The sequence below is a fragment of the Mustelus asterias genome, unplaced genomic scaffold, assembly GCF_964213995.1.
Source record: "Mustelus asterias unplaced genomic scaffold, sMusAst1.hap1.1 HAP1_SCAFFOLD_85, whole genome shotgun sequence".
Taxonomy (NCBI): domain Eukaryota; kingdom Metazoa; phylum Chordata; class Chondrichthyes; order Carcharhiniformes; family Triakidae; genus Mustelus; species Mustelus asterias.
Window position 1 is genome coordinate 154,042 of NW_027590139.1, and position 12,749 is coordinate 166,790.

Consider the following 12,749-nt stretch of genomic DNA (forward strand, 5'->3'; position numbering starts at 1 on the left):
AATCTGCTTTTATGTTAAACAATCTGTTGAAACTTTTTTTATCTCTGACTCAAGTCCATTCCTTTCGAATGGCTCTCCCTCTCCCCTGTCTCCTCCATCCTGACCCCCAACAAAAAGTGTGATGAAGTCATGGAGCTTCTTTGTCACTCGGATTGAGCCAACCCATTCAGCTGCCCCTGCTGCTTCCCTCTCTTCCACCCTCCCACTGAGCCAAACTAATGTGTCTAAAGCCTCTCCCTGTCTGAGCCCCGAACCCACATCTTTCAACAGTTTCTTTCCTGTTTTGCCCTGACTCCATTTCCACTAAATTGCCGACCATCCAACTTCTCCATATTGGCTGACATTGTTAATGATTCTCTCCCTCTCTTCTCGTTTTGTTCCTCTCATTTTTAAATACACAAATATCACCCTTTCTGAAAAAAAACCCTTTGATCCCACTTTGCTTGCAAATTATGGCCCCATCTCCAGCCTCCCTTTCCTCTCCAAAGTCTTTGAACTTGGTGTCTCCCAAGGAGACTTTTGGTCTCCTATTTGGGCAGCAAGGTGGCATGGTGGTTCGCACTGCTGCCTCTCAGATCCAGACACCTGAGTTCAATTTCAACCTGTGTGGAGTTTGCACATTCTTTCTGTGTCTGTGTGGATTTCCTCCGTGTGCTCCGGTTTCTTCCACACTCCAAAGATGTGCTCGGTGGAATGGCCATGCTAAATGTATGGGTTATGGGTATAGGGTGGGGAGAGGGACAGCAGATTTCCTTCCCCAGAGGACGTTAGTGAGCAATCAGCAATTGGCCGTGCTAAAATTGCCCCTTAGTGTCCTGGGATGTGTAGATTAGAGGGATTCGTGGGTAAAATATGTAGGGATATGGGGGTAGGGCCTGGGTGGGATTGTGGTCGGTGCAGACTCGATGGGCCGAATGGCCTCTTTCTGTACTGTAGGGTTTCTATGATTCTCTGGTTTCATGGTCAGAGCATTGCCCTGGGGTCTCTGGATTACTGTGCTAGTGACAATATCACTCTGCCACTGCCTCCTCAATGTACACACATAGGAAAAGGCCATTCACCTGCTCCGTGTGGGAAAGAATTTATGCATCCAATTTGAAGGGCTGTGATCACAATAACCTCAGACCTCCGGACTATTTTGTTTGTGGTGGATATTTAGTAAGGATACTACCTACAACTGTTGTGGAGAATCAAAGACACAGCTCCAGTCTGATACGGACCTTGTTCATTTAACCAAGACCTGATCACATAAACCCCAGTGTAATCTAACAGGTCTTTCACAGGTCTATTGGACACGACCTCTCACCTGACAAGTACATGGGATTCTTTCATATTGAAACATCGCAGACAAGTGATAACTATGAAGATTCAGAATATGAATGCCTTTTTGTAATTCCAACATTCATCCACTCTTGACCATAAGACATAGGAGCAGAATTAGGCCACTCGGCCCATCGAGTCTGATCTGCCATTCAATCATGGCTGATATTTTCCTCATCCCCAGTCTCCTGCCTTTTCCCCATAACCCCTGATCCCCTTATTAATCAAGAACCTATCTATCTCTGTGGAAGCCACTCAATGACCTGGCCTCCACAGCCTTCTGTGGCGAAGAGTTCCAACAGATTCACCACTCTCTGGCTGAAGAAATTCCTCCTAATCTCTGTTTTAAAGGATCATCCCTTTAGTCTGAGGTTGTGCCCTGGAGTATTCCGGTTAACACACTGGAATACTCCCTTAGCCCTTTAGGATAATGTCACTGCAGTATATGGGATCTGCAGAAACATTCAATTAAATTCTACCAGCCACCTGGTATGCTTAACTGTGGAAACCCTTTTCCATTAAGGTCTCAGATTACTACAGCAGCTATGCATTGTTCTGACTCGACCAGCCGGGCTGTGGAATTAATTGGATAGATCTTCCAGAGAGCCAGCAGAGACATAATGGGCCAAATGGTTTCTATTTATGCTGTATCATTCTCTAAAAGAGTGAATATTCAGTACCAGTGACAGAGAGAAGAACCAGTGACTGTGCAATTGAACCCAGCCAGAATCAGCACCATAAAGGGAGGAGTGAGGGGGAAACGGTATAAAAGCTTTGAAACCATTGCATGGTCCTGCAGTAGAACTTTGAAAAATAGAGCACAGCATATCACCAATTCTCAATATTTCAGTCATTTACCTTTATGCTGCAACTGTACAGGATCTTGGTGAGACCACATTTGGAATATTGTGTGCAGTTCTGGTCACCTCACCATAAGAAGGATGTGGAAGCACTGGAAAGAGTGCAGAGGAGATTTACCAGGATGCTGCCTGGTTTGGAGGGTAGGTCTTATGAGGAAAGGTTGAGGGAGCTAGGCCTGTTCTCTCTGGAGCGGAGGAAGCTGAGGGGAGACTTAATAGAGGTTTATAAAATGATGAAGGGGATAGATAGAGTGAATGTTCAAAGACTATTTCCTCGGGTGGATGGAGCTATTACAAGGGGGCATAACTATAGGGTTCATGGTGGGAGATATAGGAAGGATATCAGAGGTAGGTTCTTTATGCAGAGAGTGGTTGGGGTGTGGAATGGACTGCCTGCAGTGATAGTGGAGTCAGACACTTTAGGAACATTTAAGCGGTTATTGGATAGGCACATGGAGCACACCAGGATGATAGGGAGTGGGATAGCTTGATCTTGGTTTCAGATAAAGCTCGGCACAACATCGTGGGCCGAAGGGCCTGTTCTGTGCTGTACTGTTCTATGTTCTAAATGCTAACAATGTTATTTTGAACTAACTATATGAAGTTTCAATGGCGGTCATTGCCCAGCATTCGCTGCGGGTGTGAAAGTGCCCTATTCACTCCACAGGAGCCCAGTACGCAGGCGCAGCGCTGTATCTGGGGCATGCGCAGTGTCACTTTGCTCGGAGCCCGCGAGTCCGGGAGACACTTGTTTCAAGGGGTGAGAATCGGTGCGGCGGAGGGAGGAATGGAGCCGGGTGTCGGGGTGGGGAGGGAACAGAGGCTTCATAAACATCTGCTGTAGGCCGCAAGGTCTGAATAAGAGCCTTCCGGTCCCGGGTTTGCAGCTCCGTGGATTTTATCCGGGATCAGGCCCAGTGCCGCGGCCGCCATCTTTGTTTAGCGGGGAGCAGAGCGCATGCGCGGCCGGTGGGCGGAGCTTCAGGATTTGGGTGACCAGGTGAGACAATGTTTGAGTCATTGACTGACAGGCCGGGTTAATGGATGCTGCCTTTCACCTTCTCAATTTGGAGCGGCGGCTCGCCGTCTTTTATACACTTTAATCATACAGACATTAGCGGTTACTTCGTCATTAGCTTTGGGTGGTGACATGTACTTAGCCAATTGGGCTCCCCTAGCAACAATTGACCTCCAATCACATTCCTTCAAAAACAACCGTGAACAAAAACCCACAACTTATTGTTTCAGTTCCCCTTTATCTTAAGCTCAGCCGACCATCTGGACCTCGCGATCTGGTTTTTTTGTCTGTTCCGTACTTTTTATACAATAACAGGATGTAGCTCAAAGGTTAGTTCGTTATTTAGTCAGCAACAGAATGATCTTTGTTAACCACAGGATAAGTGCTGGGCACAGCCAGTCCCGTACGCATTAACTTTCAAAGGTCGCAGTCTTAGTTTCACTCCAACACTCATCTCATTTATCTAAAATCCAATGAGCATAGATGCACCCTGCCTAACCTTTCCTCAAAAAACAGACCCCTTCATGCCCAAAATCAGCGAGTGAACCTTGTCTGAATTGCTTCCAATGTAAGTATATTCCATCTTAAGTAATCTTATGCTAGAAAACAGGAGGGGAGAATGTTATGGATTTATATTCAGGTCTGACAAATGACTGTTGGGGGTGACACAGTGGTTAGCACTTCTGTCTCAAAGCGCCAGAGACCCGGTTCAATTCCAGCCTCGGGTGATTGTCTGTATGGAGTTTGCCCATTCTCCCTCTGTGTGGGTTTCCTCTGGTTGCTCTGGTTTCCTCCCACACTCCAAAGAGTGGGTTGATCGACCGTGCTAAAGTGTCCCTTTGTGTCCCAAGATGAGGGGGAAGGAAAGGATTAGTGATGTACGTACATCAGGTTACAGGGATAGGGCCTGAGTAAAGGTGCTCTGTTAGAAACTTGGTGCAGACTCGATGGGCTAAAAGGCCTCCTTCTGCACTGCAGAGATTCTGTGATTTTGGAATTTCCTTTTACAGATGGTTAGAAGAAGAGGATTTTGACAGCAATCTCAAACCCCCCAAAAAATGTGTATTTCTTAATTTCAAGCCACAATTGACACATGACTCTTGTAATCTCCTTTTGCAGGGAGTTAGAGTGGGCCAAGCCTGAGGCAGCTGTCGTATGTATATTTATAGAGAGAGAATAGACTAACATTTTGAGTCTGGATGACCCTTTGTCAGAACAAGGGTCATCCAGACTTTAAATGTTGGCTCTACTCTCTCTCCACAGATGCTGTCAGACCTGCTGACATTTTCCAGCATTTTCTGTTTCTGTTTTTTCCAGCATCCGCAATATTTTGCCTTTATATGTATTTATATATCCAAATGTGCTATGTTAACAAAATGGACAGTTACTAACCGAAATATAAAGCATCATGTGATTTAGCTGACTTGACCATATTCCTATAGTTATTCAGTCATTAAAGACACAGTCATGGAGCATTAAACTTGCCGCGCAGGGCCCCTTGTATCAGCACACAGGCAGCTGCTTTGTGAGACTGCGAGCAGCACAGACAAGTCAGAGATAAGAGTGTCCTGAGAAGAGCGATTCATTGTGAAAGCTCAGGGATGGTTGATAGGATGTAGGAATTCTATGATTCTAATGAACATTCTTTCCTCTCTCATTCCCCAAAAGCTGTAAATCTCCATCCCACTCACTCTCCCTCCATTCTCACTCTGCTGTATCTAATATTCACCCTCCCAATTCTCCTGAAGGTGCTGATTGAGGCTGATTGACAGATCCATGCTCACTGCTTCCTGTCCACCACACACAAATCATAAGAAACAGGAGCTGCAGTTGGCCATTCAGCCCATCGAACTGCCTCAACCATTCATTGAGAATTGGCTGATCTACCGCAGCATCATTTCCCACGTTATCCCCCAGATAGAGAGAGAATAGAGCCAATGTTTCGAGTCTGGAGAGAGGAAAGAATGTTCCATAGAAACTAGAATTGTCTGTTCTGAATTTCTATCCTGCACTGACACTGATGACCTCTGTAAACTTGTTTTACAGGATACTGAAAGAGGAATCACAGACCGAAATCTCAGACGTTGTGTCTAGATCTGACAGAGTCATATTCCTTAGGACCTGAATATCATCGGCCTTTGAATCGAGGAGAAATGGTTGTCCGGTCTGATGACTTGAAAAGATTTCAAACATTAATGTGACTGGAAAAGCGCCAACACGCTGCCACACTGGAGTGAGTGTGTTCCAGTGCACTGAGCTTGAACCAGTTACACAGCCTGAATAAATATCACACCATTCACAGCGGGGGTGGGGGGACTGTTCTGTGTGTGGACGAGTCTTCAACTGAAGAGAGAGGAAAAGACACCTGCACCATGGAGAAACCATGGAAATGTGGGGACTGTGGGAAGGGATGCAGAGCCCCATCTCAGCTGGAAGTTCATCGGCGCAGCCACACTGGGGAGAGACCATTCACCTGCTCTCAGTGTGAGAAGGGATTCACTGATTTATCCACCCTGCGGACACACCAGCGAGTTCACACTGGGGAGAGACCATTCACCTGCTCTCAGTGTGAGAAGGGGTTCAGTCAATTAGCTAACCTGCAGAAACACCAGCGAGTTCACACTGGGGAGAGACCATTCACCTGCTCTCAGTGTGGGAAGGGATTCACTCAGTTATGCAGCCTGCAGACGCACCAGCGACTTCACACTGGGGAGAGGCCATTCACCTGCTCTCAGTGTGAGAAGGGGTTCAGTCAATTAGCTCACCTGCAGAAACACCAGCGAATTCACACTGGGGAGAGACCATTCACCTGCTCTCAGTGTGGGAAGGGATTCACTCAGTTATCCAGCCTGCAGACGCACCAGCGACTTCACACTGGGGAGAGGCCGTTCACCTGCTCTCAGTGTGGGAAGGGGTTCAGAGCTTCATCCCACCTGCTGAGACACCAAAACGCTCACGAGTGATTCCAGAGGTTGGATTCTGCTGTTATTGTTTCTGCTCTCAATTACATCCAGGACTGCATTTTGTTCATTCTCACAGTTGGTCAATGGGGAGGGTCGGAGGGTTTCTTTCTGCTGGACTGGCCGGTCTCATGACTTTGCCTCCAGTGGGCTGATGCTCTTTGAGTCTTGTTGTGAATATCTGGTATCAGATTTCGCAAGGATCACAGAGTGACAGGGTGTTAGGAAGTTCAGAGATATTTAGTCAGCATTTCTGTTTGAAACCTCCCAATGCCCATCCAATTTCCTTTGTAATTGTTTATTGTCTCCATTTCCTCCATCCTCCTCGGCAGCGAGTTCCAGGTCATTACCATTCACTCCATCAAAATATTCTTCCTCACATCCCCCCTTCCTCTCTGACCCAAAACCATAAATCTGTGTCCCCCTCATCCTTGTCCCATCAGCTAATGGGAACAGCTTTTCTTTGTCCACCTTATCTAAACCTGTCAGAATCTCGTTCACCTCTATCAAATCTCCCCTCAACCTCCTTTGCTCCAAGAGGAACAACCCTAGCCTGACATCGACAATAAAGATCAAACTAACAGAATATGTTAATACCTGAAATCAAATGGGAATGTTTAATTTCTGTTTTAAAGAAATAATGAATATATTGTCACGTACAATAAAAGGATTTGAATAACTCAGCTTGGGTGCAGTTGAATGAATTGTATCAATCTCGTATCCACCCACAGTCTAGAGGAAGTGTGGAATGTGTAGCTGGAAATCCCTCCCTAACAGCACTGTGGGTGTACTTACACCTCAGGCATTATAGCAGTTCAGGAAGGCAGTGTTGGCGCTGATCGTGGCCGAGGCAGCTACATACAGCCACATATTCTGTTATAATTGAAGGACAGCAGATTGAATGTGAGGCATTATGGGACTGGACTATCTTGACCACATTCCTGTGACTGCTCAGTTTCTGCAATCACGGACCATTAAAGCTGCTTAGCAGGGCCCCGACAGAGGACCTGGTGAGAATATTTACTCAGAATGAGTTAGAATTAAACTTATTCCAGGACCGGCTGGTGTTCAGTGGCTGAGATTCCTGAATCTGTAAAAAGGGGGTCTGACCAATCAACAAACAGTGGTAGGTAGTTCAGAAGCGTTCTCATGCATTGTTTAAATTATTTTATCATAAATTTGTGATTAGAACTGTGAGGGACTTGTAACCCAATAGTTGTTGAATTGACGGTAAACACCAAGTAGCACTGGACTGAAAAGGGGGTCTGACCAAGAAGTGAAGTGATCTCAGGCATTGTTTAAATTACATCATCATTGGCCAATTTCCCCTTTGTGACATCACAGTGGAGCCATCCTTGAATTAGCCAATAGGAATCACTCTGCTCCGCGGTGACGTCTCCGGGTTCCAGTGCGCAGGCCCGGCCGCGCGGACCCGGGAGCCCCGCCCCCACCCATTGTTCCCCTCCCCCTACACCACATCGAGCCAAGGTTTCCAGGTAACCGGCTGGCGGCTCCGGCCAGAGCGAGAAGCCGCTCAGTGATCTCCCCCTCCCCCCGGCCAAGGACGGCGGCTGTCCAAGGGAGAAGCGCATGTCCAGGGGAGAGTCCATCCCCTGCCCTTCTGAGGTGTTCACTAATAGGAAGAGTTGGAGGACCGAAAGGACTCTGGTTCTCCAGCTCATCAGAGCGCCGGCTTTGCGTGAATGAAGATTGCGCTTCAGACAGACTGAAACTTCCTCCTGTCTCCAACATCTGAGAGTAAAACACTTTCTTTTCTCCCCCTTTCCATTTCTTTTCTCATTCTGGGGGAAATTGGGGACTTGCAGCAACTGAAGGAAGGAAGTGAATCCAGGGAGGGTGCAGACTCCGGAAAGGTTGGCCCAGGTCTCTCTCTCTTAAAGACATTGACATCCTTTGCTCCCTCAGCTTGACACATCTATTTGTCTGGCTAAAAGGATGGTCTCTTTCCTAATGTTCACAATTGAAGGGCTGCTTTCCCCAGGAGATGGCTGACATTTAAGGGGACAGTAAATTAATATAGGACAGAGATATGTCCAGTGTTGTTGTATCAGACAGGTTTATTCCTGGTCCTGCAATAAATGCATTTATCATTCCAATCTTGTCATATTGTACTGTAGCTGCATTATATATTTCCAGTTATAGAGTCATTACAGCACAGAAGGAGTCCATTGGACAACTCGAGTCCATGCCGACTCTCACAGTAACTTCATAGTTTTTTTGCACTTTTTTCATGATTTTCAAGTGACTTCATTGCAGTGTTAATGTAAGCCTCCTTGTGACACTAATTAATAAACAATCAAAACTAAACTATAAACCGCCTTGGCGAACACTTACCCGAAGATCAGAGGCTGAATGCCCTTGATCTTCGGGTAAATGTTCTCCAAGGCGGCCTTCAAGACTCACGACAGTGCAGAATCGCTGAGCAGAAACTGATAGCCAAGTTCCGCACACACGAGGACGGTCTCAACCAGGATCTTGGGTTCATGTCACACTATCTGTAACCACCACAACTTGCTGGGCTTGCAAAATCTCACTAACTCTCCTGGCTTGAGACAATTCAGTAAGAAGTTTAACAACACCAGGTTAAAGTCCAACAGGTTTATTTGGTCGCAAAAGCCACACAAGCTTTCGGAGCTCCAAGCCCCTTCTTCAGGTGAGTGGGAATTCTGTTCACAAACAGGGCATATAAAGACACAGACTCAATTTACATGAATAATGGTTGGAATGCAAATACTTACAGCTAATCAAGTCTTTAAGATACAAACAACGTGAGACAATTGAGACAACATTGAGACAATTCACACCTCTTTAACCTGTGCTTAACCCTCTCTCCACTCACATTGTACCTGGAAAGACTTGATTACCTGTTAAGACTTGCATTCCAACCATTATCGTATAATGGAGTTTGTGTCTATATATGCCCTGTTTGCGAACCAAATCCTGCACACAGCTGATGAAGGAGCAGTGCTCCGAAAGCTCCTGCTACTAATAAACCTGTTGGACTTTAACCTGGTGTTGTGAAACTTCTTACTGTGTCTACCCCAGTCCAACGCCGACATCTCCACACCCAGGACAGGAAGCAGTGAGCATGGATCTGTCAATCAGCCTGAATCAGCACCTTTTGAAGAATTGGTAGGGTGAATATTAGATACAGCAGAGTGAGAATGGAGGGAGAGTGTGTGGGATGGAGATTTACAGCTTTTGGGGAATGAGAGAGGAAAGAATGTTCCATAGAAACTAGAATTGTCTGTTCTGAATTTCTATCCTGTACTAACACTGATGAATCTTTTAAACTCCTTTTGCAGGATAGATTTGCAGAAGGTGAGGATTTACAGGCAGAAATCTCAAATCAAACAACACATCAAGACCTGACAGAGTTATTCATTTGATCAGGACCTGAATATCATTGGCCTTTGAATCTAAAAGGAGAAATCTTTTTCTGTTCTGTCTGCTTCAGAATTTTTTTTAACATAAATGTAACTGAAAAATCACTGAGACACAGATACACCCGAGTGAGTGTGTTCCAGTGTACTGTGTGGGAAGAGATTTAACCAGTTACACAGCCTGAAAATACACCGCAGCATTCACAGAGGGGAGAGACTGTACCCGTGTTCTGTGTGAGATTTAACTGATTGTTTAACCTGGAGAGTCACAAGAACACCCGCACCAGGGGGAAACCGTGGAAATGTGGGGACTGTGGGAGGCGATTCAGGGTCCCATCACGGCTGGAATCTCATCGACACATTCACACTGAGGAGCGGCCATTCACCTGCTCTGTGTGCGGGAAGGGATTCACTCAGTTCTCCAGCCTGCAGAAACACAATCTCACCCACACCAATGAGGGATCCTTTAAATGCTCTGACTGTAGCATTGGCTTCAAAACCTCTGGAGAACCAGTGTCCCACCAGGTGTCACACTGAGGAGAGACCGTTCAGCTGCTCTCACTGCAGAAAGAGGTTTAAAAGCTCACCCAATCTGCAGAGACACCAGCGAGTTCACACTGGGGAGAGACCATTCACCTGTTCTGACTGTGGGAAGGGATTCACTCAGTTATCCCACCTGCTGAGTCATAATCTCACACCAATGAGAGATAGAACCATAGAAAATTACAGCTCAGCAACAGGCCTTTTGGCCCTTCTTGTCTGTGCCGAACCATTTTATGCCGAGTCCCACTGACCTGCACTTGGACCATATCCCTCCACACCCCTCTCATCCATGAACCCGTCCAAGTTTTTCTTAAATGTTAAAAGCATTTACCACTTTATCCGGCAGCTCATTCCACACTCCCACCACTCTCTGCGTGAAGAAGCCCCCCCTAATATTCCCTTTAAACTTTTCTCATTTCACCCTTAACCCATGCCCTCTGGTTTTTTTCTCCCCTAGCCTCAGCGGAAAAAGCCTGCTTGCATTCACTCTATCTATACCCGTCAAAATCTTATACACCTCTATCAAATCTCCCCTCAATCTTCTACGCTCCAGGGAATAAAGTCCCAACCTATTCAATCTCTGTCTGTAACTCTGCTTCTCAAGTCCCGGCAACATCCTTGTGAACCTTCTCTGCACTTTTTCAAACTTATTTACATCCTTCCTGTAACTAGGTGACCAAAACTGTACACAATACTCCAAATTCGGCCTCACCAATGCCTTATATAACCTTACCATAACACTCCAACTTTTATACTCGATACTCCGATTTATAAAGGCCAATGTACCAAAGGCACTCTTTACGACCCTATCCACCTGTGACGTCACTTTTAGGGAATTCTGTACCTGTATTCCCAGATCCCTCTGTTCAACTGCACTCTTCAGAGTCCTACCATTTACCGAGTACGTTCTTCTTTGGTTTGTCCTTCCAAAGTGCAATATCTCACACTTGTCTGCGTTAAATTCCATTTGCTTTAAATGCTCTGACTGTGGGAGCAGATTCAAAAGCTCTGGAGAACTGGTGTCCCACCAGCGAGTTCACACAGGGGGAGAGACCATTCACCTGCTCTTTGTGTGGGAAGGGATTCACTCAGTCATCCAGCCTGCTCAGACACAAAGTCACTCACACCAATCTGAGACCTTTCAAATGCTCTGACTGTGGAAGTGGCTTCAAAAGCTCTGACGAGCTGATGTCCCAACAGCGCATTCACACTGAGGAGAGACCGTTCAGCTGCTCTCACTGCTCAAAGAGATTTAGAATATCTTCAGCACTGCTGAAACACCAGCGAGTTCACACTGGGGAGCTGCTCTCAGTGTGGGAAGGGATTCACTGAGTCATCCAACCCATGGGGACTTCAGTGAGTTCACACTGGGCAGAGGCTGGTCACCTGCTCTGACTGTGATTCACTCAGTCAGCAAACTTGGTGAAACACCAGTGAGTTCACAAGTGATTACAGTTCTGGGATTATTCTTGAGAATCTTTCTTGCCCCTTCTCCAGTGCCTCTATTTCCTTTTTCTAAATGGAGATCACAAATAGAACGTAGAACAGTACAGCACAGGAACAGACCCTTCAGCCCACCATGTTGCGTTAAACATGATGCCAAATTAAACTAATCCCTTCTGCCTGCCCTTGGTCCATATTCCTCTATTCCTTACAAATTCCTGTGCTTATCTAAAAGCCCCTATTGTATCTGCCTCCACCACCACCCCTGGCAGTACAGGGAATCCCTGTAACTCTTTCCTCCCCAGCTGTTGCTAAACCTCAGACTGCCTGTCGTTCTGCTAATTAACCCAGAACCCCTTCCACACCATTTGTTAGTGGTTTCTCCGACAAGGTGGCAATTATACTCCGGAAACCAATGTCACAGTATAAAGGTAAAACTTCATTAAAAACCAGTGATCAATGGGAGAAATTATATTGATGGTCTCAGATACAGAATACCCAGACCGTTCTAATGTAATCATAAGACCATAAGATATAGGAGCAGAATTAGGCCATTTGGCCCGTCAAATCTGCTCTGCCATTCAATCATGGCTGATCTGATTCTTGTCCCCATTCTCCTGTCTTCTCCCCGTAACCCTTGATCCAGCTATTAATCAAGAACCTGCCTATCTCTCTCTTAAAGACACTCAATGACATGGTCTCCACAGCTCTCCTTCCAAAGATTCACCACTCTGGCTGAAGAAATTCCTCCTCATCTGTTTTAAAGGATCATCCCTTCACTCTGAAGTTGTGCCCTCGAGTTCTACACTCTCCCACTAGTGGAAACATCCTCTCCACATCCACTCTCTCCAGGCCTCTCAGTATTCTGTAAGTTTCAATTAGATCCCCCCCCCCCCCCTCATCCTTCCAAACTCCAATGAGTACAGACCCAGAGTCCTCAACCGTTCCTCATACGACAAGCTCTTCATTCCAGGGATCATTCTTGTGAACCTCCTCTGGACCCCTTCCAAGGCCAGCACATCCTTCCTTAGATAAGGGGCCCAAAACTGCTCACAATACTCCAAATGGGGTCTGACCAGAGCCTTAGACAGCCTCAGAAGTACATCCCTGCTCTTGTATTCTCGCCCTCTCGACATGAATGCTAACATTGCATTTGCCTTCCAAACTGTCAACTGAACCTGCATGTTAACCTTCAGAGAGT

The 12,749-nt window shown here is 46.3% G+C and overlaps 1 protein-coding gene across 1 annotated transcript; it reads left to right on the forward strand.

Moving 5' to 3' along the window:
- Window positions 1–3,153: 3,153 nt before the first annotated feature.
- LOC144483945 (uncharacterized) lies at window positions 3,154–6,834 on the forward strand. Its single transcript, XM_078202503.1, has 2 exons — window positions 3,154–3,180; window positions 5,245–6,834. Exon 2 carries the CDS (start codon window positions 5,571–5,573, stop codon window positions 6,159–6,161), a length of 591 nt encoding a protein of 196 aa, XP_078058629.1. The 5' UTR covers window positions 3,154–3,180; window positions 5,245–5,570; the 3' UTR covers window positions 6,162–6,834.
- Window positions 6,835–12,749: the final 5,915 nt, after the last annotated feature.